Raw genomic sequence first — 26938 nt, 5'->3', positions numbered from 1 at the left:
TCATACAGCTATAATAAGCACATCCTCGGTTTCCCAAGGTGTCTCAGCTGTAATTTGTTTGCACGACTGCCTTGGGCTTTCTTCACTTCTTCACTTATATTTACTTTAAGGCCTTCACCTGGCCTCCATTTTGACTTTGCTGCTGTCCTGCCGCAAGTCAAGAGTATGCTCTGTTTTTGGAAAGCATAGATAGAGAGATGCATAGATTGCAGAGTTGAGAACATTTCTATATTTAGGATATTCATTAGTTGATTAAAAATGACATGGAATAACAGGAAGAGAAATTTACTGCACGTCTGTCTATATGCCGGTCGTTCTGTTGGTCACTCTGTCTGTCTGTCTGTCGTTCTGTTGGTTGTTCTGTCAATCGTTCTGTCAGTCGTTCTGTCTGCCTGTCTGTCTGTTAGTCGTTCTATCTGTCTGTCTGACAGTCGTTCTGTTTCTCTGTCTGTCTGTTGTTCTGTCGGTCTATTGTTCCTTCGGTCTTTCTGTCTGTCTGTCCTTCTTTCTTTCTGTCAGCCGTTCCGTCTGTCGGCTGTTCTGTCTGTCGGCTGTTCTGTCTGTCAGTAAGTCTGTCTGTCTGTCTTTCTATTGTTCTTTTGGTCGTTCTGTCTGTCTGTCTGTCGGTCAATCTGTCTATCTGTCAGTTGTTCTGTCTGTCTGTCGTTTGTTCGTTCGGGCTGTCTGTCTGTCTGTCTCTCTCTCTCTCTGTCTGTCCTTCTTTCTGTCTGTTAGTCGTTCTCTCTGTTTGACAGTCATTCGGTCTGTTGTGATGTCTGTCTGTTGACTGTTCTGTCTGTAGGTTGTTCTGTCTGTCTGTCAGTCTGTCAGTTGTTCTCTCTGTCTGTCTGATGATCATTCTGTCTGTCTTTTGGTTGTTCTTTCTGTCTGTCAGTTGTTCTGTCTGTCAGGCGTTCTGTCTGACTTATTGCAGTTGAATTATTGAATTTTTACTAATTTAATTTTAATTCTACTTCCTTAAATTCTAATTTCAATTGCTTTTTAAAGGGGTCATATGATGTTGCTAAAAAGAACATTATTTTGTGTATTTGTTGTAATGGAATGTGTTTATGCAGTTTAAGGTTCAAAAAACACATTTTTCCACATACTGTACATTATTGTTGCTCCTCTATGCTCCACCTTTCTGAAACGCACCGATTTTTACAAAGCTCATCATTCTGAAAAGCAAGGTGTGCTCTGATTGGCCAGCTATCCAGTGCATTGTGATTGGCCGAATACCTCAAGTGTGAGACGGAAATGTTACGCCCCTTACCGTATTGTGATGCATTGTCCCGGCGCGACAACACAAAAACAATAAAACCCATTATAAAGGAGGCATTTGTTGCATCCAGTGGGGACATACAGTAATTACTGATTATAATGACTTATACTGTCTTTTTAAGCGTCGCGTTGCATCGCGCCACGTAAACATTACCATGTCTGCATTTGTGATCGGAGAAATTACAAATAACAAGCACTACACTACACAGCTACACTACACTAGTCAGTGGCAAATTCTTTAAATAAGAAAACGTACTTACAGGCTGTGAGTCAGAAGCGCCAGACTGTCCTTGCAAAGTTGGAATTGCCCCACTTTATAGAAACAGTCTTTGAGCATAGCTGGCAGGCTACTCCCAGGTTCAGGAAACAGTCCTCCGTAAAATGTGCTGCACACACTCGAATATTTGGGTTGAACTGTTCTGGAACAGTGTTGTAAATATAACTTAACCACTGATTTCTAGGTGTGTCCTCATTTGGAAGCCCAAAAAAAGTAGTTTCGCTTTCACAACAAAACACAGCATCTCCAGGACATGGTGCCGGCGGCAGCAACAATACTACAGCGAGAATAATAGTTCCGCCTTCTTTCTTTGCGTATACATTTGGGCGGTGTTTTGCAAATTTCCCACACAGTGACGTGGACATGTGGGGGCGTGTTTAAATGAGCCGTTTTAGGTTGGCGTGGACGAGTCTTAACTTTTATAAAGAATATCTCTTTGGGTTTGAGACTTTAGTCTTTGCAACTTCTGGGATCTTATCTATGCACAAACAGCTTGCAACACTCCAAAGAGAAAGGAAAACTTGAAATCACATCATATGGCCCTTTAAAATCTGAAATGAAATTCTGAAATTTAATTGGAATCGATTTTGAATGGTGCACTCAGATAGATAGATAGATAGATAGATAGACTACTAAAAATACAGTTAAATGTAGATCTTTGAAGTTAAGTACTGTTGCAAACCACCATCCTCCATATACAGTCCTGAAGCCTCACAAAATGCTGGCCGTCCATGACTATGCTCCAAAAGACCGTGGGGGCGTCCAACTACATCGCCCTGGGCTTGTTCAGATCGAAGAAGGAGGTTGGTGTTAAAGAAGTCAAAGAGCACAATACTGTGGTGCACAAGTGCATGAAGGTTCCAACTGAGCAAAACTGTGCTTTATATACAAAAACAGATGATCCACTTCACTTGCTCCAGCTTGTGTTTCCTTCCACATGGATGATGTGAAATCCATTTAGTGCAAGGATGATCAGTGGGGCAATCGCACAAACATGGTAAATCGATAACAACAAGATCTTCAGCCATTAAGGTAAGTGAACCAAAGGGCAATTTGTTTAGTGAGCGCAAGATGCAAAGAGAGAAGAGAGGTGTACATTCTATTAAACTGCTGAATGTTATGATGTGGCAGTTAATTGGACAAAATAGGATTTTCACATGAAAGAAGTCAGATGGTGAAGTCTTTCATGTCAGCCCTTGAGTTCTGCTTAAATTACAGGCGAATCCATGGGATCACACTTCACCATACTATTTTGATACAAATGACAATCTTTTGTGTAGATAGCATTGATTTAAGTTAAACCTATACACCATACATCTGTCACAATTCTCAAGGAGCACGGAAAGAGGAGACGAGGAATTTGTCAAAACGACAGTCTTTAATATCCAACAGGGAACGACAGAAACACAGAATGACGTTTAAGAACTGACAAACACTAATTGAATGGACAAGACCTTAAATACACAGACAATTAAGGGACTATAATGACTAGACACACCTGGAATCAATTAACTAATCAAGAAAAGGAACAAGACCAAAAAAGGAAACAGGAACAAAAACAGGGGTAAAACAGTCCAAGGGCGCAGTGTTGCCAACTTTTTTCAATTGAAAGTAGCTAAAAGTCACTAGATGACATCATAATGGTAAATTCACTGATCTATATAAAGATGAATATAGATCAGTCGGCAAGATGAGAACTGGGATAAGGTTTGTCCAATAAGTTGCTATATTTGTCCTATAGAAGTCGCTAAATCTAGCTTCAAAATTGCTAAATTGGCAACACTGCAGGGGCGTGACAACATCACCAGTTAAATATTTGTATTATTTAAATATTATTTAAATATTAAATAATATTTGAACATCTTTACACTAACAGTCTGTCTTCTAGTCTTTGTTCAAAGCTTGTGCTTGTCTGTCTCTCTGGAGCGGCCCTTACCCCTCCCCAGGTGCCCTGACCTAGTTGTGAGATGCCTCATGGAATCACGGGTCATTTTATCACTCGTTTTTCATCACCACTGTCAGGTCTCACCGGGAAAGAGAACAGCTTGACCATTGTCCTTGACTTCAAAGAGGAAGGATATCCTGGTTACCAGGTGAATGGATGATTTTATAACCATTAGCCAGTGTCTAGTAGTTGCACACAATGTTTATGTGTAATGCAGCTTGTAAAAGAGAAGTGTACTGTTACTTTTCTAAAGTCATACTTAAAGGGATAATTCACACAAAAATTAAAATTCTGTCATTAATTACTCACCCTCATGTCATTCCAAAACCCGTAAGAACTTCGTTCATCTTCGGAACACAAATTAAGATACTTTTGATGAAATTCGAGAGCTTTCTGACCCTCCATAGTCAGCAATGCAACTACCATGTTCAATGCCCAGAAAGGTAGTAAGGACATCGTTAAAATGGTCTATGTGACATCAGTGGTTCAACCATAATGTTATGAAGATATGAGAATACATTTTGTCTGCAAAGAAAACAAAAATAACAAATTTATTCAACAATTTCTTTTATTCTGTGTGGCGCGTTTACAAGACTGCCATGACGCATGAATGTCAAAATGGCGACTCTAGCGTCAGCAGCACCACACACATGTCGTGAACGTGCAAAGAGAAGAAATTGTTGAGTGAAGTTGTTGTTTTTGTTTTCTTTGTGCACAAAAAGTATTCTTGTAGACTCATAACATTACGGTTGAATCTTTGATATCAAATTGACTATTTTAACGATGTCCTAACTACCTTTTGGGCCTTAAATGTTTTAGTTGCGTTGCTGTCTATGCAAGGTCAGAAAGCTCACGCATTTCATCAAAATATCTTAATCTGTGTTCTGAAGATTAACGAAGGTCTTACGGGATGACATGAGGATGACTGAATTTTCATTTTTGGGTGAACTATGCCTTTAAGACCCATTCACACCAAGAACGATGACTAATAACAATAACTATTAGTATCCACGTCAATGTACGATTATGTTCCGCTTATTTTAAGCGCATACTGCACAAGCTCTTTTTAAAGCAGAACAGATTCTGACTGTAAATTTTTTTTTTTTTTTTTTAAGTGTTCATCACCTGGAAAAAATAATTCTGGAAGTAATATTAAGGATATTGTTCCACCGCGTTGTTATCGTTATAGTTGTGCTGTCGACTTTGCTATTCTTTTACAATTAGAATGACTTTATAAAAATTAGAATGACAACACCCTAGAATTGTGGTGGTGAGTTGTGTACTGCTAATCACCAATCTTTTTTTTTTCTCAGAAATGTACGACTCTAGTAGTAAAGCAGACATATTATAGTAAAATGCAGTGCTCTTGAAACATTTTAATGTAAATTTTTTAGAGTAATTGTTCAGAGACACTTTTTACAGGGGATTTGGTTAGTGTTTCCTAGACGTGATTTGAAAATTGCAACACTTCTCTACTGACAGTCGTTCAGACATTGTTCTGTACTCAGTCAGAATAGTCTCAAGAAATGCTTCTCTTCTGTAGTAAGGTGTCTGCTTCTGTGCTTTCCAAGGTGAGCTGTAGCGTTGGCACATAAAGGACCATAAAGAAGCTTGTGTGACTGGAAGACTAGCATTTGGAAAACCGTTAACTTTTTCTTTCTCAACACTGGTTTGTGGCCCAGGAGTCAAAATAGGTTCTCTTTGAAGTGATAAGTAGTGTTAAGTAGAGCTGGTGTGTGTGTGTGTGTGTGTGCTAACTGCGTGTTTGATTAGGTTAACCCTTGTATTGTTTACAGGTCATTTTGAACCATTTGTAGTAAAGAATTCATTATAAATACCAACAAAATTGTTTTTATTAAAGTCTTTCACAGATTAGACCCATATTTTACTAAGCAGTCATAAACTTTCACCTTTGACCTTTCAGCATATTCTGCAGCTTTAAATACACTACTGTTTAAATGATTGTGGTATGTAAGATTTTTTTTTAAATGTTTTTTAAGCATTATTGTAACTTCTATTATAATTTAAGATAACTGTTGTCTGTTTTAATTATTCCTGTGATGACCAAGTTGAATATTCATCAGCCATTACTCCAGTCTTCAGTGTCGCATGATCACTTCTTACTATTATCAATGTTGAAAACAGTTGCTGCTTAGTATTTTTGTGGATGATACAATCATGATACAATCTTTACTGGTCAATTTAATGGATCCTGCTAGATAAAAGTATGAATGAAAATGCTTTTAAAAAAAAAAAAAAATTTTAACCACAATACACTTTGACCTGGAAAAATAGCACATTAGTGCCACAACAGTAACCGTAAACCTCTCTAACCAGTGACTTCCCCTTAGGTGTTTTTTTATGTCCCCTCTGCTTTTGCCTTGTCCTGTTCATTTCAACTCATACATGCATGCATGCACACAGACCTGTACACACACTCACAAATGCAGCTGGACAGACAGTGCACTCTAATTACACGCGGGCCCTTTGGACTCGCATCTGAATTTCTGGTGCCAGGAAGACAGGTTGGGGAGGCATCAGTCACCTAGGGAATACACACAGCTCTTATCTGTAGATCAAACACATTCAAATGCATCCTATATATAGCTCAACCAGGGCATGTAGAGTGCTGTTTTCCTGGGTCTGAGTCCCAAATGAATCAAGTCAATTTGAATTTTATGAATGTAGTTGAAAGAATGAAGAATGAAAAATCTCTCATTCTGATATTAAACACAAATGCAGATGTTTTAGTATAACTGAAGGTTCAACAAGACCTGTTTTATCTTTCTGCACAATTCACTTATGATACAAAGTCAAAGACCGTTTCTATCTGCTGTACATTTAATTAAAATCTAGGACATTTATTAACTTTTTTTGCTAATCTGCTAATGACAGAAATGGGACACACAGTAAGTTTGCTTCACTTTTAAATATTACAATGGTTGTCATAATCTCTCTTATTTATAGGTGTATTTTAAGATGGTTACAGCAAATGTCCTTAAGGTATTTAAACATCCGAGACAGCATCCCTTAAATGTCCTGGGAACAGGACGAGCAATTTGCTGTTAGAGGAACCAAAGCACCATTTAAGCACTTTCATAGTCTGATATATCGTGAGCGATTGAGAGGAGGCATTCTTGTTCATTTGGAAAGTTTTCAAAAGGCACAAGAGATAGAAATAGCACAAATCCAACATATCTCCAGGCTGTGGATTTAGAATTCAGCTTGGATTCAGTGGATTTATTAGGATAGCAAGCCTGGTGATGTCTTTTTCACAGACACGGAGGCTTTTCGTTGATTGATTATTTTCAACCAAGAATTTTACATATTATTCCTGCATGCAAAAAATCGGCTACATGATACTAAAAAGTTGTGGGTGGTTGCTATGCAGTTGCTAGATGTGTCTAGATAAAGTTTAGGGCATATTTTTTGCCTTTTTTTTTTTTTTGCAGATTGGAACAAAATATCTTAGAAAAGAATATATCATTAATCTCTCTAGCACAAACTTACAGACACTTACATTAATCTCTCTATCACATACAGAATTAGCCACTTGGAAATAAATGAATCTGGGGATCAGAATAAAAGCTGCTTTTGTCTATTTTCTTAAGAAGAATTTCACTGAAATTTAGATGAAAGGCTTTAAAGGCTTGTTATCCATTTACATGTCATATCTTGTCATATAATAACATGTTCCTACATTACAAATCATTGTTACTGTCTAGCTGTGGCCAATGGGGCGACTGATTCTCTCTAAGCTTTTAAGCTCTGAATGTCTAGCTGCAACTGTTTCAGAGCAATGTGTCAAATAAGCCATGCGTCTTTGAGCAGACCTGTTGGTTTTACAAGGTCATCGTAATCTTCCGGCCATTTGTGGTATTTTAAAAGGATCAACAAGTCGCAGGGAATATGCACAGGAAAAAGTGTTGCTCTGATGTAAATGCAGCCCTTAAAAACACAACCTAAACGTGAAAATTCAGACATAGATTTTATTACATGTCTTTTAAATGGAACAGTAAAAACTACTTGTATTACAAACAATCAGTGAGTTGCACAAAGATGAACAGAACAGGCATGTAGCGGTTTTGAAAAATCATTTTGATGATTGTAATTTCACGTTTAAATACTTCTCCCAGCTTAATGTGCAGAGACAATTTGAAGTCATTTGTAAGTTGATTCGTTCAAAATGTGAATTGCTCTGGTTCTTTTAAGCAGCATAAAAACACTGATTCAACCAATGGTGCGAGTTTGGGGCGGGGTTAACTGTTGTCCAACCAATGGCAGTGTTTGGGAAACCTGTTTGAATAAAGTCTTTATTTTTGCAATTCTGTTTTGTGCCATTATTTGTGAAGAAATCACACACTTCACCCTAAAAGGAGTCGTAATATACTTTTGTCTTTAATATGAATTTTTCCCTGAGGTTCAATGTCAAGTTTTTTTATTTTTATTATAATAAAAATTTAGATTTTTAAATATCTCAATTTTAAATATACATTTTCCACTCTGTTAAATGGTCTGTTTTTGCTGCTGCTGTCTTTTAAAGTTGGTATGAAATGGAAAATCAAGTTATCCATTTTCTAAATGCATGTTATTGATCTTATTGTGAACCATTCATCCACGTTGAATTTTTTTAACCTTTTTTAACCTCGTAATCTTTAATCAAAATGTCATATCATGACTCACCCATGTTGTTTAGAAGACATTTTTAAGACTGCTGGCAACCACAGTTTTGGTTCTCCTTGACTTCAATTGTATTTTTTGTCCATGCAATGAAAGTCAATAGGAACCAAAACTGTTTGGCCACCAACATTCTTCAAAATATCTGATGTTCCACAGAAGAAAGAAAGTCATACAGGTTTGAAACAACATGAGAGTGAGTAAATGATGACAGAATTCCCATTTTTGGGTGAACTATACCTTTAAACCATGCCTCTTTCTTACAATTGACTGCAAGTTTGCATGTTCAACTGCCTCTATCCAATCAACAACTGAACCAAGTCCCCAAATTAATGTACATCACAGTATGGAAGAAAAGATCTGTTGCTACTTCCATTATATTGCAACATTAAGAAATGCCCCATTTACATGTGAAATGAGCAGTAGCACTTTATCTGCAAGCTGCAGGTTTGCGCTCATTTCTAATACACTTTTACCACTTTAGTCACTTTGCAAACCTGCATTACATTGTTACAGGATTGCAAAGTTAGGTTTGTGACATCAGAAACATGAGAACGTTCAGTTGTTTTTGCAGTATGATTTAAATACAACCCGAATTCCGGAAATGTTGGGATGGTTTTTAAATTTGAATAAAATGAAAACTAAAAGACTTTCAAATAACATGAGCCAATAATTTATTCACAATAGAACATAGAGAATATAACAAATGTTTAAACTGAGAAATTTTACAATTTTATGCACAAAATGAGCTCATTTCAAATTTGATGCCTGCTACAGGTCTCAAAATAGTTGGGACGGGGGCATGTTTACCATGGTGTAGCATCTCTTCTTCTTTTCAAAACAGTTTGAAGACGTCTGGGCATCGAGGTTATGAGTTTCTGGAGTTTTGGTCCCATTCTTGCCTGATATAGGTTTTCCTGCTGCTGTCATATTTTTTGTTTAATGATGCGCCAAATGTTCTCTATAGGTGAAAGATCTGGACTGCAGGCAGGCCAATTCAGCACCCGGACTCTTCTACTACGAAGCCATGCTGTTGTAATAGCTGCAGTATGTGGTTTTGCATTATCCTGCTGAAATACACAAGGCCTTCCCTGAAATAGACGTCGTCTGGAGGAGAGCATATGTTGCTCTAAAACCTTTATATACCTTTCAGCATTCATAGTGCCTTCCAAAACATGCAAGCTGCTCATACCATCAGAGATGCTGGCTTTTGAACTGACCGCTGATAACATGCTGGAAGATCTCCCTCCTCTTTAGCCCAGAGGACATGGCGTCCGTGATTTCCAACAACAATGTCAAATTTGGACTCGTCTAACCATAGAACACTTTTCCACTTTGAAACAGTCCATTTTAAATGAGCCTTGGCCCACAGGACACAACGGCACTTCTGGACCATGTTCACATATCGCTTCTTTTTTGCATGATAGCGCTTTAGTTGGCATCTGCAGATGGCACGGCAGATTGTATTTACCGACAGTGGTTTCTGGAAGTATTCCTGGGCCCATTTAATAATGTCAATGACAGAATCATGCCGGTGAGTGATGCAGTGTCGTCTGAGGGCCCGAAGACCACGGGCATCCAACAAAGGTCTTCAGGCTTGTCCCTTATGCACAGAGATTTCTCCAGCTTTTCTGAATCTTTTGATGATGCTATGCACTGTAGATGATGAGATTTGCAAAGCCTTTGCAATTTGACATTGAGGAACATTGGTTTTAATGTATTCCAAAATCTTTTTACACACTCTCTCACAGATTGGAGAGCCTCTGCCCATCTTTACTTCTGAGAGACTGCCATGTTCTCCTAGCTGAATCTGTTCAAAATTTCTTGTTTTTTCAGCCCTTTGTTGCCCCCGTGCCAACATTTTTGAGACCTGTAGCAGGCATCAAATGAATCAAGTGTTCTATTGTGAATAAAATATTGGCTCATGTGATTTGAAAGTCTTTTAGTTTTCATTTTATTCAAATTTAAAAAAATGTCCCAACATTTCCGGAATTCGGGTTGTAAATTATTTTGAGGCAAGTTACAGTATGTTTTCCTAATGCAATAAACTCTATAAAGATAAAGCAAATTTTGATTCCTCATGATATGAGGCTTTTAAAAGATTTGTGGTCCTTAAAAGACCTCTCTCGCTCACTTGTTCTTTATCTGTCTCTTTCTCTCCGGTAGCTTGCAGGCCTACTGTTACCACCAGAGATCTCCTGCACTGCTGCGTGTGCTGGCTCGCTCTCGCCCCTGCAACCGCAGCATCTCCAGCACGCTTCTAGCGTAGGCGTCCCGCAGGTTCACCCCTATCGCCGACATATCCGAGGCCGAGCTGCGCGTCAGTCGCTTCAGCGCCTCCCCGTGCCGCAGCGCCGCTTCCTTCATTTTAAGCGTGAAGTAGCAGGCAGAGAACCGTTCGTTGATGATGGCGATAGGCAGTGCGAGAATAAGAATGCCGGATAGGATGCAGATGAAGGCCATCACCTTTCCTAGCACAGTGTCCGGACGGATGTCTCCGTACCCTACCGTGGTCATGGACGTGGTGGCCCACCACCAGGCGCTGGGCACGTTTGTGAAGGTGGTCTCTGGTATGTCGTGTTCAATGGCGTATTCCACTGTGGCGAAGATGGAGATGCCCACAGAAAGGAACAGCATCAGGAGGCCAACTTCCTCGTAGCATTGGTGGATCGTCATTCCCAAAGATTTGAGACCTGGAACACACAAAGAGGAGATACAGTTCCTTAATCTAAAGGCCTATTCACATAAACACAAACGTTTGTTAAACTCGTCAGTGAGAAGAAATGAAGTCATACAGTATTTACATGTTTTCAAATAGCTGTTCAGAAAAAAACATCGCATTGGTGGCATGTGAATATTTGTTTCATTTTGAACAGATGCACTGGGATAGTTCACCCAAAAACAAAAATTCTGTCATAATTTATTCACCCTCATGTTGTTCCAAACCTGTATGACTGACTGACTTCTGATGAACACAAAAGAAGATATTTTGAAGAATGCTGATAACCAAATAGTTTTGGTTCCCAAAGACTTGGGAATGTCAAAGTCAATGGGAAACAAGTTACCAACATTCTTTAAAATATATTCTTTTGTGTTCCACAGAAGAAAGGAATTGTCAATCAATTACAGAATATTCAGATTAAATAATAAAATGAACTGCAAATAATTGCAAAATTAATTAAATGAATAATTTAATAGACATTGTAAAAGTGACTTTAAAACTCAATAAAGTGGTTGTTTTATTTGCATGTCAGGTGTGTGATTTTATTTTAATACTCTTTAATTAAAAAATAATAATAATTTTCATTATTTTTTATATTTAAAAGCACTAAATAAATGTGTTAAATTAACAGCCTTAATTTTAATATTATTACTGCACGCCAAGAGGATAGAAACTACTACAAGTAATTAACCTAATTACTTAATTACTTTTACCCTTTAAACAATAGTATAAAAAAGGAGAGGCCTCTCAAATAATTAGGGAAGGAAAAACATTATGGCACTTTCGGCTAATTTGTGCCAGCATTCCCCAATGCACTGAACTCTGTGTAACAAATAATCAAGCTACAAGTGTTATGTGTTGGGGGTTTTTTCCTACATGACACTCAAACAGTTTAATATTTGACCAATTGAAGTGTAGCCAATGATTATTGGACAATTTGCATGCCAAATCATTACTTCTCTACCTACTAATGTAAGATGCTGTTGACAGAATTTGAATCACCTACCGCATGATTTATTTTGGGTGTAACATGTTCTACAGAGAGAATGAACTTCTCTTATATGGATGAAATTGTGTTGATGCAAAAGATAAGTCAAGACATGATATAACAGTAATCAAATCATCCAAGAGATTCTAGCCTTTAAATATAGACACCTGAGAACAGCTGCTATACTTTCTCACTCCAAAATGGCACGGCTTCCTGAGAAATGCTTTATTTATTCTTTTTTTAGCGGCCTCGCTGAATACATTTACGGAAAGAACATCAAGCATCTAAAGTCGACACCTAGCCTACTTATTGTGCATATCAAAGCATGTCCTTTTATTTTTAGAAGTAGAAACCGTATTTTGTCATTAATACGCTGACTTTTAAGGCCCCTTGACCCACGTCTGAGGTGCTGGAGTCAACATGAGTGGCTGTGAAGAACTAGGCTTCTATTTTGAGAAAATGAAAATGCACTGGGGAACACTCAAAAGATTGATATTGAATTAGTTTTTTCATTTATTTCCATTATCATCTTGACTAACGTGTCATATTTGTCTGAAGACAGCTCATATTTGATGTTTACAACTATGGGGACTGTCTGTCTGACTCTTATTTTCATTTGGTTTGTGTCTTCTGATCAGATTAGCTACTACTGAGAATAAACACCTTCAGAGGGGCAGAGAGAACGCTGTAGACGAGAGGGACCCCATTATTAAAATGTGACGGATATGAAAATTCCCTCGTGGATTATCTGTCAGTGTTTACTTCGGATATTTATCCTGAGAACAGAACCGACATTGTCTGCTTAGAAATGTGTTAAATCTAAATTGAATGATAGTAAGACCCTGTGAAAATTCAGTCTGTTATGTAGCCACAAAATAAAATAAAACATGGCTTTATCTCCTTTAAAAAATTACTTTTGGGATGAATTCCCATCCGAAGGATTAAATATCAAACTCTGTTTTTCCATATTTTACATTTCCACATTGAAGCCCCAGTCCCTCCAAATTCCCCAACTGTACCCTCCTCTTTTAGCTCTTGCATATAATGTTGTTTAATTATTCATGACTTCGTGGCAGCATCTTAGAAAGAGATTCTTTCCTTCCACAAAAATCCAAGATCAAAGCCACAAGTCTGTGCTCAGTAACTGTTTGTGTGTCTAAGGATCTTCCTCTAAGTCTCCCTGGGATACTGTCAAAATATGAATGGATGAATAAAACTCACTCTCCCAAAAATAGACTTACATCTTCATGAATTATTTCATTCCCCAGGTTGAGAGTCCATCTGGACAGAGAAGTGCCCAAATTTTATGTTTTCACCCTATATGATTTTATATGCAGAGCTTCAATGCAATTTTCTTTATCTTCATTAATAAATAAATACGCATAAATAAATTCATAATGTTTATTACAGGTTTTGAATTTGATTTTACTGTAATGACTGAAACTACATTTTGATGAATTTTTTTTTTTTTTTTTTTGTGGAATATAGTGGTATAGTGGAATCCTTTCTTGAATTTGCTAAAATTCTAGTTTCAGTCATGTCTAGTTTATAATGCTTCACGTGAGAAACAGACTAAAATTTAAGCATTTATTGGATGAAAATCTTGCCTTGTATCATAAATGTCAATCTATGTATTCAGGCTTACGTATGTATTTTTCGAGTACCAATGGCAAACCTGGTGCACTTGATACACTGTTTAAATATGTGCAACTTGCAACAGTGCATGTGTGAATGTAAGCTTGACTTTCAGTAAATTACTTCAATTTCAGTTTGTTCCTTATGCAATATTTGTGTTTGTATGTTTTCTGCCTGAATTCATTTCAAAAAAGGTCCACTACCGTTCAAAAGTTTAGGGTCAGTAAGATTTATTTTTTTAAATTATTGCTTTTTTCAGCAAGGATGCATTAAGTTGATCAGTAAATATTCATAATGTTCCAAAAGATTTATATTTGAAATAAATGCTGTTCTTTTTAACTTTCTATTCATCAATGAAAAAAAAAAATTATCATGCTATCCACAAAAATATTATTATTTATTCATTTTCAAACAAATAATGCACATTGATAATAATAACAATAATAAGACATTTTTCCTGAGCACCAAATCAGCATATTACATGTGACACTGAAGACTGGAGTAATGGCTGATGAAAATTCAGCTTTGCCATCACAGGAATAAATTACAATTTAAAAAATATATATAAAAAGAAAACAGTTATTTTAAATTGTAATAATATTTCGCAATATTACTGTTTTTACAGTATGCCTGATCAAATAAATGCAGCCTTGGTGAGCATAAGAGACTTCTTTCAAAAGCATAAAAAATCTCCCCAAACTTTTCAACCAGTAATGAATGATTATATGCTAAGATTATATGATAAATTTCAATAGGTATGTCACCTGTGGAGTGTCGGCCAAGTTTAAGCATCCTGAGAAACCTCAATAGCCGCAGCACCTGAACTACCCGTCCAACGTTCTCCAGCTCCGTAGATCCTCCATGCAGGCTCTCCACAGCCAGAGTCACATAGAAGGGCAGAATAGCCAGCAGGTCAATGATATTCACCACACTCCTGCTGAACCTACACTTATCTCTAACACACATGAACCTGAGCACCAGCTCACCGGTGAACCAAATGATACAAATGTACTCAAGAGCGTCCAAGATGATGGGTGCACCAAGTATAGTGAAGTCCAGTGAAATCAGAGCCATGTTCACGATGGACATCACCACAAAGAACATGGATAGCGTTCCAAACGTCTTGGCTGCCTTAGAGGAGTCCGGCTTCTCCATAAGGTCCCATAGACGTTGGCGTAAGTCCTGGCACAAAATGCCAGTGAAGTCCTCCTCCTCATTGTCCATTATATCAGCATCCTTACGAATATCCAGTGACTCCTTCATCTCCTTCCTGCGGTAGTACTTGTCCCTGCAACAGCTGTCTATGCGGAGCTCATCGATGCCCCAGTACTCAATCTCCTGAAGGAACGAGATCACACACAGCTCCTCTCGCACATGTAAGTGACCGGTCTTGTAGAAGTTCATGATGTATTGAAAGGTCTGCGAGTTGCGGTCAAAGAAGAACTCGTTCTCCAAGAAATCTGCATCGTCACACAGATCTAAAGCAGAGTCTCGACTGGAGAGTGCCAGCTTGCCCAGGCGAGTCTCTGGGTGAGAGGCCAGCAGTTCCTGAGAGAGGATGTAGCGGCTGCCTCCGACATTTATAATGAAGAAGTCCAGTGGATCGTCACTTGGTAGCGCGGGCTCGCTGAAGAATACGCTAGAGTCCAAGGACAGCAGCGATGCGTTGTCCTCGTAGAACTCTGCCGGACTTGATGAATCTGTGATCATGGTGTTCTGGGTAACGGTGAGCCCTGAGAGACCCAGTGAAGGAAAGTGCATTAGTATGACAGACCGGAAAGAGCAGTATCAATAATAATGAGGATTTGGCTGCTGGTCTAAATTTAGAATAAAACTGACACATCTTTGAACTTTTCACACTTTGAATCGTCTTTCTTGACCATGGGTGAACAAAACTGAGTCATCATGTTTTACACTGTTCTTACTTTATCATGGTTTGGTAAATATTCTTTAGTCAGGTTTTGAGATTTCACACTAGTGAACCATTGGTTAATGGTGATAACAATAATGCACAAAATATATCTGGTTATATTAAAGAGTTAGTTCACCCTAAAATGAAAATTTGGTCATCATTCACCCTCGTCTGTTTCCAAACCTGTATGACTTGCTTTTTCAGCTTTTTTGAAGGTCAGTGGGGTTCAATTTTGTTTTGGACTCTACTGACTTTCACTGAACAAAAACGGTTGAAAAGTTTTCAAAATATCTTCTTTTGTGTTCCACAGAAGAAAGAAAGCCATACAGGTTTGGAATGACATGGTTAGTAAATGACAGAATTTTCATTTTTGGGTGAACTATATCTGCTAGTCTTCAGAAACAAGCAGCAAAAAATAACAGTGTCTCTGCATCACTCCAGTTAATACTTTTTTTTTTTTTTTTCAGATCCTGGAACTTTCAGCTTTGCAAGTTTCTGCAGTTGTTCAAAGCACATGAATATTTAATGATGTAAGCACTGAGGTTTATGGTGGTTGTCTGCTTCTAAAAACTCGCTGTAACATGCAAGCAACACATTGTTTCACTTTGACACCTTGTAAGTTTCATAACCCAGGGTTAAAACTGACCTTTAGTCTGGGTTTAAAACAGGTTTAAGTATAATATGAATCCCTATGGTGTGTGTGTGTTTTATCCAGCACAATATCACACATTGTAACGCTTCATCTGCCTTACAATTCTCACAAATGCATTTTAATAGATATAAAAAGACAGTTTGGATAGTCTGTGTATACAATAGGCTAAGTGTAATACCAACTTATTGAAATCTCTGTGTATTGAATGAGCAAATTCCCTTAATGAAAATATTTTTTTCTCTTTTACACCATTACTGGCAGACATAAGACACGGTGGGAGGGAGAAGAAGCCTTTGGCAGTGTCCTACTTCTTCAAAGCTGTGTTGAGATTTAAATATTTTAGCTGGCCTGTCTAATTAATTGAACTAATGGTACTATTCTTGTAATCATTAATTCTCTTTGGTAAGCTCCTCTATAATATTGTCAAGATGGTCATTTTAAAGCCTGCATTTTTAACAAGATCCCATGGGATGACACTAAAGAGATCTGAACACAGTGTGAGAACAATACCTTTCAGAGGAGATTTTCAAGCAGTTTTATTTTTATTCACCAAAGCAACCCACTGTCAATGTACTGTACCGCTGTAAAGGTGAACAACAGCACTGCTGTTTATACCTCATCGGATCCTTAAAAATACTTTCATTAGTCTAACCCAATATACTCAGTCAGTTCAGTCACATTAAATTATATTTATGACTTAATCAATCTAGATGTTACCATATTTAGTACATGTTGGGATTTTAAATTAACTTAGATTTAAGTGTTTGTTTCGTATACACGTTGACAACATAAAAACATCAAGATAATTAATTGCAATGGAAAAGACAAGATCTAATTGAAAGCACACTCACTTAAGCATAGGCTATTTATTAACCAACGTTTCTGCTAGTAGCCTTTTTCAAGGTATGGAATGGAAAAGACAACATTGCCTTCTCTGGACATAAAATGCATGGACGTACAAGTTGACATCATCTAAGCATTCTGAAAATAAAAACGTCCAAATTTTAGCTGTACTAAAATTATATTGACAGGCTTTTATTTAGAAGCAAAATCTAGTTCAATGTTAAACGTATTCAGTGGGGAACATAAAGGAGAGGTTTGTGTAGATCCAGAGAAGTAACAACAACAAATAATTATTTTTTTATAAAATTAAAATAATGTCCATCTCTCAATCTGATAATGCCTGCGCAAATTCATGCACGGTTTGTCAGTTATTTTACAAGATATTTAGTGCAGTTAAAGTGCTGTCTGCAAGATTCTAAATTTATATTCATATGAAATAAGTTAATACTTAAAAAAGCTGTGTTTCATTAACGAATGCATCATTTTAAAAACCAAATAAATATCTAAAAATACAAGAATAACAATATTTGTGGACACCCACCTTCAGCCTATAAGCCTACACTGAAAGCGTGTGCGCCTGTGTGAGGTGAGCTGGATCCATCGGTCCCTTTACTCTGTTCCCACTTCAAAAGATGTTGCTCCTCTGTCGATAAACTGAAGTACATAATGCAAACCGAATGTTCCAAAATGCTGACAGTTAAGAACCGATGCAGCTCACGGTTTCACAGGTTCACCAGAGTTCGGAACAGTTCTCAAGCGCGCTCATCCACCTTTCACAAGCGTTTTAACACGCGCTGGAGAGAGTGCGAGCTATCAACCAATCAGGAGACATTTTCAGGCTGCTAGGCAACAAACTCCAGACACTTAATACAACCAGTAAAAAATTAGACGCGTTGTAATCGTCTGGAAAAATCAAAGCCTTCGCTATCACGAGATCTACTCTTGGATGCGCGCGCAGCACGTAGAAAGCAAACCATGCTTTGTTCCTCGTGGGTGGGTCAACTTTGCCCTTAAACCTACGCTTGATTCAAATAACTTTTCCCACACGTTTCAAAACAAAGTCCATGGTTTGGTAGTATGAACAGGGTGGACATGCAGCTGCGAGTTGCTTTACAAACTCAGATTTTAGAGCATAAAACCTGACAAGCATGGTTCTGTGAGGTGAATATGTAGAGAAGTGGGTTATAAAGGTTTGGCAGTACCTGCTTTTAAAAAACCTGAAATGTAGAAGCACATGGCAGAACACCTCTTTAACAACTCAGTTGTTCATTTTACTGTGTTTTAATTTTATATGATATACCGGATATATGAATAACAACAACAACATGGAATTAAATGTACAATCTATTCACTTTAATTAGAAAATTGCTGATCTCACTGCAGGCCTGCATATTGTATAACTACATAATTGTATAGCTGATATGCGCGTTAATGAATGAATGAGTAGCCTAATTACTGAATCAGCAGGTGAGATGGATCACAAATGTGTAGGACTGTGGTCAGAATACTATCATACTATCACTATTGCTGAACTATAATGTGCACATATTTCCTGTACAGATAGGCTAGAACACACATTAGTGATCTTTCACATGTTTTTCTTGATTCATTATTTGGTCTGGAATGAATGAATGAATGAATGAATGAATGAAGCATTTATATAGCGCTTTATTGTGTATTGCTATACACCCAAAGCGCTTTACAATCGTATAGGGGGTCTCTCCTCAGCCACCACCGGTAACTTGTAAAGTTACATTTCTAATGGATTAATAACTGCTTTTATGATGGTAACCACTTGCTGAATGTAACTTGCAGAGTGATTGTGTGACAAATATTAAAAGATGCATGGTGTACCGATGTAGTGAATGCTTTTGGAAGTGCTATTTCACTATTTCTTAGTATGCATGCAGTATAAAGTAGCATGTTGCCCCCTGCTGTTGGGAAAAGTATTGCTGCTACAACCAATTTTAAGAACTGGAAATATTCAGCTGCCTAATATTATGTAAAAGAAACAATTCCCTTTGTTTACAACGAAAGAACAAAATTAAACAAATTAAATATATTTTATGATATTTAATTTCGTGGCATTGGGTATGAATCTTGTTGGATGTTCTAAACGAAATATTACCCTGCTGAAAAAAACAATAGAACCCTGCCCAAAACACAATAGAAAATGTAATGGTTTTAATGGGAACTATAACGGTGTCTACTGGTATGTGATGGATTCTATTGGTGGGATGTTAAATCCTATTGGAAAAATGCCCAAAACACACTACAAAAAGGAATTTTGTAATGGTTTTACTGGAAAAAGCTAATGGTTTATAATGGTATTTTAATGGAAACCATTGGAATTTCTGTGATGGTTTCTATTGGGCTTCTATTGTTTTTTTTAGAAGGGTAATTATAAAGTGGTCCCAAAAATATTTGGTCATTGAAGTTATTGAATGTCACATCTATTACTGTCATTGCATTAGAGTAGGCAAACAAAAATATCAAATGGCATAGACATGGACTAAAAATCGCTAAAGAAAAATCTGGATATAACAAACAATAAAAGAACGATAGCATGAGCACACTTTAAGCAAAATACCACACACACACACACACACACACACACCACATAAACATGTTTAAACGTAAAAGGTTACTGTAATGAATACAAAAAGTATTTGAACACTTCCCGGCTGGCAAATGTAAGTGGACAATGTGAATGAATAAATGATATAGGCTACATTTTATTTACATTAGACCTATTTATTTAATGCCGCACGCCAAAGATGAAAACTCATAATTTACTGACCCTCATGGTCCATACTTGAATATTGTTTTTCTCTGGACAATGTTATTTACAGGCAAAAGTCACCGTTCACTTTAACTGGACCTTTTCTCCATACAGCGAAAGTGAATGTTGACAATAGTGACTGAGTTTGTAATTCTGAATTCCTAACATCTCCACAGTAGAAATAAACTCTTATTAATTCGACACAACACGGGGGTGAGTAAATAAGAAAACTGTATTTGGGGGCCTATCCTTTTAATACATTTTTGTATTCCCGTGGTCACGTGATAGCCCGCCCTCTCTTTTCAAACGCCATGTTTACTGCGCACCTCCATCGCGACCAATTGGCAGCAACACTAACGTACAAGTGAGTATATGTATTAAAGTATGAGCCCATGAGGTTTATTGAGGTTTTATAATCTGGAATATTTTTTCTCTCAATTTTATGTATACGTACACGAAGGCAGGACTTGCCACGATTTGTTGCAAAAGGAAATTTAATTGTGTTTTTATAAGCAAGTAGGCGGGACGAATATGCTAGTCTGCTGTGCTATCAGTCCCGCGCCGCCTAAAAGCTTTGAGTCGCCAGCTTATGTTTAAGTAAAAGTTTGTATTTCTCTCACGTTTGATTATGTCCTTTGCGTTTTCCACCGTTTTCACGTAGTTTACCTCTCCTTTATCATACTTTCGTAGCCTGTTAGCATGCATAAGGTTTGTGTCTGGGGCTTATACAATTGGGATACAAACACGCGCCAAATTCGTTCTGCAGCAAGAGCGCACTATTGATAATGTGATTAGAGGCGATGAATAGAGCTGTTGTGTACGTGTATGGAAATTATTTAAGTAATACACGTCTACTAATAGTATTCTGTATGTATTAAGTATAGCACCGCGACATGTCTTTTTATCAATTTAATTTAGGGTGCAACTGAGAAATTCCAATTATGAGTGAAGAAATGGAAGCTGTCAAGACAGAGGATCTTCCTTTGGATGAAAATTCAATAAAAAAAGGAGAGGAGGAGAAGAAGAAGAAGAAAAAGAAGAGTCCAACTGATGATACAAAGCAGGATGAATCAGAAGAACCTAAACCTAAAAGCAGGTCTAAACCCAAATTGTGTAAGTAGTAGTTGATGTGAATTAAATGCCAAAGCTTTACTTCAATGTTGTTTATGATGAAAAGTATCATTATACTTACAGCATTGTATCTTTGCATAGAGTTTTAATAAAAAATAATTTAGCTCATGAATTAAATTGTGCTTAGACTCCCCAGTCAAAAGTTACAGTTCTTGTCCTTTTTTTAAGGTTATTTTAATTGTCTTTGCAGTTGAACCTGAAATTCTTGAAGGAAAACGGGAGAAAAAAATCATCCAGAGACTTGATTTGATGAGCAAACCGAAGGAAAAGCCAAAGATTGAGAGCACAGGAACAGGTGCCAAACTGGGAGACATTGTACGGATTAATCACTCCATCGGAAAGCTTAAAGCGCCTCTGCTCAAACCTCTGCATAAGATTGTTTATGATCGCCCGGGAACTGTAAGGTTTATTTTTAGAATTCATTTAACACACACAAATGGCCAAAATGCATATGTTAATACGAATTGGTTAGATTGTGATTTGTAACTGAATAATGATGCTTAATGTTTTTACAGGCATCAACACTACGGAAAAATCTTAGGCTGTTTAATGGATTTCCTTTTGGGGAGGAAAGTGACCTTTACAACAAAAAAATAGAGAAGTTGAAAAGGTAGTTAATTTAACTTGTTTTATGTTTTTTTGTTTTTACTTATTTTTACACATCAGTGGAAAGACGCACGATCATGTGTGCTCTGATAGGTGTCATTGACATTGACAGACCAATTTTTGTCCTGTGGTTTATCCCCCGGATAATTATTTATCATGTCAAATATTTGGTTTAAAGTGGGCATGTTAATGAGGTTTTTCTTTCTGTCAGGCTTCACAAGGAACAACTCAAAACCATTTGTCAGACTCTTGATCTGGAGAGGTCTGGAACGCAAATTGTTCTTTCAGAGAGGATCATGAAATTTCTTGTACATCCAACCAACTCAGGAAAGGTGAGATTTTATTTTTTATAATTTTTTAAAAATGGGTGCTGCTTGTGTTAGCATGTGTTTAGCAATTTTTAAGTTAATGTGCAATCGGAGCCTAAATAACGAAGTGATAAGAAGAAGAATATTAAGAAGGAGAGCACGATTTCCTCCAGCGCAGAATTGTGACATCTGTCGCACTTCAATGACGTAAAAATCGCATGAAATGCAACATGGCCGTTCAGACTGAAGTCGCATTGCAAAACATCGGATATGTATCCAATTTAGGACCACATATGAAAGTGGCCTGGGCCTAATTTGAAAAAATCGGATTTGTGCTGTTCAGACTGTCGTAAGAAAATCATATATGGGTCACATTTGGGCAAAAAGTCGGATTTGGGCCACTTTAGACTGCAGTGTGGACCTAGTCTTAGTCACTTTACAGCCAATGAGCTACTGCAGTGGTTCTCAAACCTGTCCTGGAGTACCCCCAAGCCCTGGACATTTTGTATGTCTCCCTCATCTATCACACCTGATTCAACTCATCAGCTCATTAGTGGATATAGGGAGACATAAAAATGTGCAGTGCTAGGGGTACTTAATGGAGAGGTTTGAAAACCACTGTACTACTGGATATTATGGGCAAAATGTCTCATGAGTTCGTCTTTTGCTGTTTGCCAATGGCTTATTGTGTGTTTACTGTCTGCAGCCTATCCTAAAGAAGAAAAAGAAGACGACCAAAGATGCCAAAAGAGAAAAGTCTTCATCCAAAAGTAAAAAACCACAGAAAAAAGTAGAAAGTGGGAAGTCCAAACCTATTGTCACTGATTCCAGTAGTGATGATGATGATGACGACGATGATGAAGAGGGTAAAGAGAACAGTAAGGACACTGAGAAGTCTGTGACAGCAAGTCAAAAAAATAAAGACAGTGGAGATAAATCATCTGATAAAGAGGAAGAGGATGAGGAAGAGGATGAGGATGATGATGCTCCTGAAGAGGATAGCAACAAGGAAGAAGTGTGTGAAATTTGAGGTTTTTTAATGCGACAGATTTTAATTCTTCATATTTATGGTTTTAGAGCTCAAGCAATATATTGACAATCTTACTATTTTTAAATTGCTTGTCGTGTCTGCAAATCAACAGAAAACTCCTCCTCAGAAGAAATCTTTAACCACGAAGTCCACAAAGAAACCTGAAAAGTCAGAACAGACTGCATCAGATGAAAGTGACCAAGACGTTCATGAAGACAAGAATGCAAAAAAGGTTAGACACAAACACTTACTAGTAATATTTTTGAATTCTGAAAATTCCAATAAATTCAAGCTTATTTGAGCTTGTCGTTTTGGTACAAATGCAACATTTATAGCACTTTAGATTGACAGATCTGCAGATGCTCCAGAAATGTGTTGAGTCTTTACTGCCATTTTGACCTTGCACTTCTATGAAACTACATTTAAAATGACCGTTTATTTCACAACCTTCCTAGACAAAAAAGCCTTCAGCAAAGAGGAAAGCTCCAGCAAAGCCTATCCCTAAAACCAAGAAAGCTGACAGCAGCAGCAACCGAGGGAAAAAGAAAGCAAGCAAGAGCAAGGGTAATAATGAAGCAAATGCTTCGAGATGCAAGACCAAAAGCTGAAATCTGAAAATTGTCTTTTTTGTCAGGAGCAATATGACATAAAATCATTTGGCATCATCTCAAAACTGAAACCATACACTTTTTTTTTTTTTTTGCACTGAGTTTGACATGCTGTAAATTTTCTTTCAGATGAAAGTGAAAGCTCTGATGAAGATCAGCCGTTGATCAAGATGATTAAGAAACCACCAACTGAAGAACAGTTGAAGGAGGCAATCAAGGATCTGTTGAAAGATGCTAACTTGGAGGAAGTTACAATGAAGCAGATTACCCGACAAGTATGTTATTTCAAAGCATTTATCAGGGTTTACAGTGGCTCATTCAACACTGTAAATGTGTGACTGTCATTGCATTAACAAAATATCAATCCAAAGGTGTCTTCAAACAAATGAGACATTTAACTTTAGATGCATATTCACTTTTCTGATCCATTTGTACCAACTGAAGTCCAGTGTCAGTTCCTGCAGATGTCCTAGATATAGATATTTTCCCCTAATGTTTGACGTCCTGAAAAGTTTCCAAGTACTTATTATTGATGAACTTGTTCTTCATTGAAGGTTTATGACAAGTATCCTGACTTTGATCTGACCAGCAGAAAGGAATTCATCAAGGAAACAGTTAAAGGTGTAAGTACCTCCGAAATATTAAACCAATATTTTATAATCGATTTGTCAGTTGTCACTTTTATAATGTGTAAATTTCTTGTTTTTCAGTTGATATCCTGAAGTGAAGAAAGATGCCTTATTTAAAAGGACAGCGAGGGTGAAGATCGTGTAGAAAACTCGATTTTCATTACACTGTTCACTGTTGTGTAGTTTTTATTTTTATTTTATATAAGGTTCTCAACTTTCCAGCAAATTCTGCTTTTTTGTATTTTAAAAAGTATTTTCTAAAATTTAAATTTTCACGTTTGACAGTAAATGATCTGGATGGTTTTAGTTGTTGAAATATACTAAATTTCTAAAGCGACCCTTTTCCTCTCTTATTTTAATGGCACATAGTCACTGTATTGCATTTTGATAGTCGCATTTGAATGTTGTCAGTAAGCCCACAAGTTACCATGACCTGCAGCTGCATTACTGTTGACATGATGCTGCCAAAATGCAATATTTAGGAAGATTCGATTGGTTTCAGCTGTTATTAGTGCTGAGTTTTATTTCTGAGGTCCTAAATGCTGAGTGGAAAAAAAGAAACTCATGTAGAAATGAATGTTTTGGGCTGTTATTGTATTTCATTATAAAACATTTGGCGGTGTCAGATTCCATTTCAGTGTTGCGCTTAACAGAGGAATTTGGGATTTTAATACGAATTTGTAAAGAGCAAAAAGCAGTGAATTTTTATTTTTGAATCTTTGTTTTACTCTCGTTTCCATACTGAGTTTTGTAAATATGCTTTTCATGTGTATTTTTTTTTCTTATATTTTTAATACAAGTCATAAGGAACAAACATATCTTAAATCTGAGATGTGACTCATACCTGCAGGTCAGTGTTGTAGATTAGGTTCTCTGATAAGACACGAGTTAAGGTTGATCTGTTGTATACACTGACCTCAGTAACCAGTTTATCAGTTATCATCAGTCATATTGCTCAGTTATAATTTCTCACAAAAACTATAAAACAAAAACGAAGATGTGTGTTTATTTTGTAATAAATTGATTTTTCTTAGAAGATAACCTGTCTGTCTTTTTTTTTTTTTTTTGGTTTGTTTTTTTAAGACTAAGCTTCAATTGCCAATTTATATGGTGTTGTGCTTCAAAGTTTTAACCATTTTTTTTTAATGGAGTTTTTCATGTTTTATTAATATTTTATTAGTAATATATTCATTTGAATATTTGTAAGTCACCATATCCCTTATTAGATGTTTGCTGAGGCCACCTAGTGGTCTATAAAAGTGAGAGTAGTAGAGAGTAGTAGTAGTAGTTGAACACCACCACTGCATGTCACTAGGGACTCCTAGCTTTAAAAAAAAAAATAACGTTTTCCAAACAGATTTCCATAGGTAATACAGGTGCATCTCAATAAATTAGAATGTCGTGGAAAAGTTCATTTATTTCAGTAATTCAACTCAAATTGTGAAACTCGTGTATTAAATAAATTCAATGCACACAGACTGAAGTAGTTTAAGTCTTTGGTTCTTTTAATTGTGATGATTTTGGCTCACATTTAACAAAAACCCACCAATTCACTATCTCAACAAATTAGAATATGGTGACATGCCAATCAGCTAATCAACTCAAAACACCTGCAAAGGTTTCCTGAGCCTTCAAAATGGTCTCTCAGTTTAGTTCACTAGGCTACACAATCATGGGGAAGACTGCTGATGCACAACCAACCGAGAGAACCGCAGCCTTATGAGGATTATCAAGCAAATTTGATTGAAGTCCAGTGTTAAGTTTCCACAGTCTGTGGTGATTTGGGGTGCAATGTCATCTGCTGGTGTTGGTCCATTGTGTTTTTTGAAAATCAAAGTCACTGCACCCGTTTACCAAGAAATTTTGGAGCAGTTCATGCTTCCTTCTGCAGACCAGCTTTTTAAAGATGCTGATTTCATTTTCCAGCAGGATTTGGCACCTGCCCACACTGCCAGAAGCACCAAAAGTTGGTTAAATGATCATGGTGTTGGTGTGCTTGACTGGCCAGCAAACTCCCAGACCTGAACCCCATAGATAGAGAGATCTATGGGGTGTTGTCAAGAGGAAAATGAGAAACAAGAGACCAAAAAAATGCAGATGAGCTGACTGTCAAAGAAACCTGGGCTTCCATACCACCTCAGCAGTGCCACAAACTGATCACCTCCATGCCACGCCGAATTGAGGCAGTAATTAAAGCAAAAGGAGCCCCTACCAAGTATTGAGTACATATACAGTAAATGAACATACTTTCCAGAAGGCCAACAATTCACTAAAAATGTTTTTTTTTTATTGGTCTTACGAAGTATTCTAATTTGTGGAGATAGTGAATTGGTGGGTTTTTGTTAAATGTGAGCCAAAATCATCACAATTAAAAGAACCGAAGACTTAAACTACTTCAGTCTGTGTGCATTGAATTTATTTAACACACAAGTTTCACAGTTTGAGTTGAATTACTGAAATAAATGAACTTTTCCACGACATTCTAATTTATTGAGATGCACCTGTATGTAGAATTTAAACCAGATTAACATTTTATTACTTTGTTAAAACAAACTTCCATAAAAGAACTTCATTCCCTGACCGGGAATCGAACCCGGGCCGCGGCGGTGAGAGCGCCGAATCCTAACCACTAGACCACCAGGGAGTGCTTCTTGCAGGGTGAAAAACGTGGCTCTTGTAGATATATCATATAGATAATAATGTTTGTTTATTCGAACAATTAACTGCAAATAATAAAAACGTACTATCGTGTCTTTAAAATACATTGAATTAGAGTAATCAACTAATGTCGGACGCCTCAGTGCTTCTAAGGGACTACTAGTGTGTTGAAATGCACCTATTATGACAACTGAGCATACATCCTTATATTATAATATATTGGGTCCATAATAATGCAAACAAATCCCTATCCT

At 37.1% G+C, this 26938-nt stretch overlaps 2 protein-coding genes, 1 long non-coding RNA gene and 1 other non-coding gene across 6 annotated transcripts; 2 read left to right on the top strand and 2 right to left on the bottom strand.

The window, feature by feature from the left end:
* The first annotated feature begins 3173 nt into the window (after positions 1 to 3173).
* Positions 3174 to 10485, top strand: LOC131521244 (uncharacterized). Its single transcript, XR_009266244.1, has 3 exons — positions 3174 to 3265; positions 3505 to 3651; positions 10347 to 10485. It is a non-coding gene; the product is annotated as an uncharacterized LOC131521244 (long non-coding RNA).
* Positions 7494 to 17871, bottom strand: kcnv1 (potassium voltage-gated channel modifier subfamily V member 1). The gene is made up of 3 exons (XM_058745774.1): positions 17474 to 17871; positions 14290 to 15258; positions 7494 to 10873 (listed from the first exon to the last, which is right to left on the bottom strand). The coding sequence occupies exons 2-3, from the start codon at positions 15233 to 15235 to the stop codon at positions 10362 to 10364; spliced, it is 1458 nt and encodes a 485-aa protein (XP_058601757.1). The 5' UTR covers positions 15236 to 15258; positions 17474 to 17871; the 3' UTR covers positions 7494 to 10361.
* Positions 17872 to 19939: 2068 nt separating this feature from the next.
* Positions 19940 to 25062, top strand: dek (DEK proto-oncogene). Of its 3 annotated transcripts, none has more exons than XM_058748056.1 (11): positions 19940 to 20078; positions 20633 to 20827; positions 21036 to 21244; positions 21361 to 21455; positions 21663 to 21783; positions 22466 to 22774; positions 22902 to 23021; positions 23245 to 23353; positions 23527 to 23672; positions 23952 to 24020; positions 24108 to 25062. In XM_058748056.1, the coding sequence occupies exons 2-11, from the start codon at positions 20656 to 20658 to the stop codon at positions 24117 to 24119; spliced, it is 1362 nt and encodes a 453-aa protein (XP_058604039.1). In that variant the 5' UTR covers positions 19940 to 20078; positions 20633 to 20655; the 3' UTR covers positions 24120 to 25062. The 3 variants fall into 3 exon arrangements, with proteins under 3 accessions (XP_058604039.1, XP_058604041.1, XP_058604040.1); XM_058748058.1 differs by lacking the exon at positions 19940 to 20078 and adding an exon at positions 20160 to 20311; XM_058748057.1 differs by lacking the exon at positions 19940 to 20078 and adding an exon at positions 20349 to 20531.
* A 1536-nt stretch (positions 25063 to 26598) lies between these two features.
* On the bottom strand, positions 26599 to 26670 carry trnae-cuc (transfer RNA glutamic acid (anticodon CUC)). Its single transcript has one exon. It is a non-coding gene; the product is annotated as a tRNA-Glu (tRNA).
* Positions 26671 to 26938: the final 268 nt, after the last annotated feature.

The sequence above is a fragment of the Onychostoma macrolepis genome, chromosome 16 (genome assembly GCF_012432095.1).
Source record: "Onychostoma macrolepis isolate SWU-2019 chromosome 16, ASM1243209v1, whole genome shotgun sequence".
Lineage (NCBI taxonomy): Eukaryota > Metazoa > Chordata > Actinopteri > Cypriniformes > Cyprinidae > Onychostoma > Onychostoma macrolepis.
The sequence above is the reverse complement of the archived record's forward strand: the minus strand, read 5'-3'. Positions and strand labels throughout refer to the sequence as shown.

Bases quoted from the DNA above. Each gene is read 5' to 3' on its own strand.
- dek (XM_058748056.1), top strand. From the start codon at position 20,656: ATGAGTGAAGAAATGGAAGCTGTCAAGACAGAGGATCTTCCTTTGGAT. The intron at 23,354-23,526 runs GTAATAATGAAG...ATTTTCTTTCAG, and splicing joins GAAAGCAAGCAAGAGCAAGG to ATGAAAGTGAAAGCTCTGAT. The intron at 23,673-23,951 runs GTATGTTATTTC...TCTTCATTGAAG, and splicing joins TGAAGCAGATTACCCGACAA to GTTTATGACAAGTATCCTGA.
- kcnv1 (XM_058745774.1), bottom strand. From the start codon at position 15,235: ATGATCACAGATTCATCAAGTCCGGCAGAGTTCTACGAGGACAACGCA. The intron at 10,874-14,289 runs GTGACATACCTA...TGTGTGTTCCAG, and splicing joins ACTTGGCCGACACTCCACAG to GTCTCAAATCTTTGGGAATG.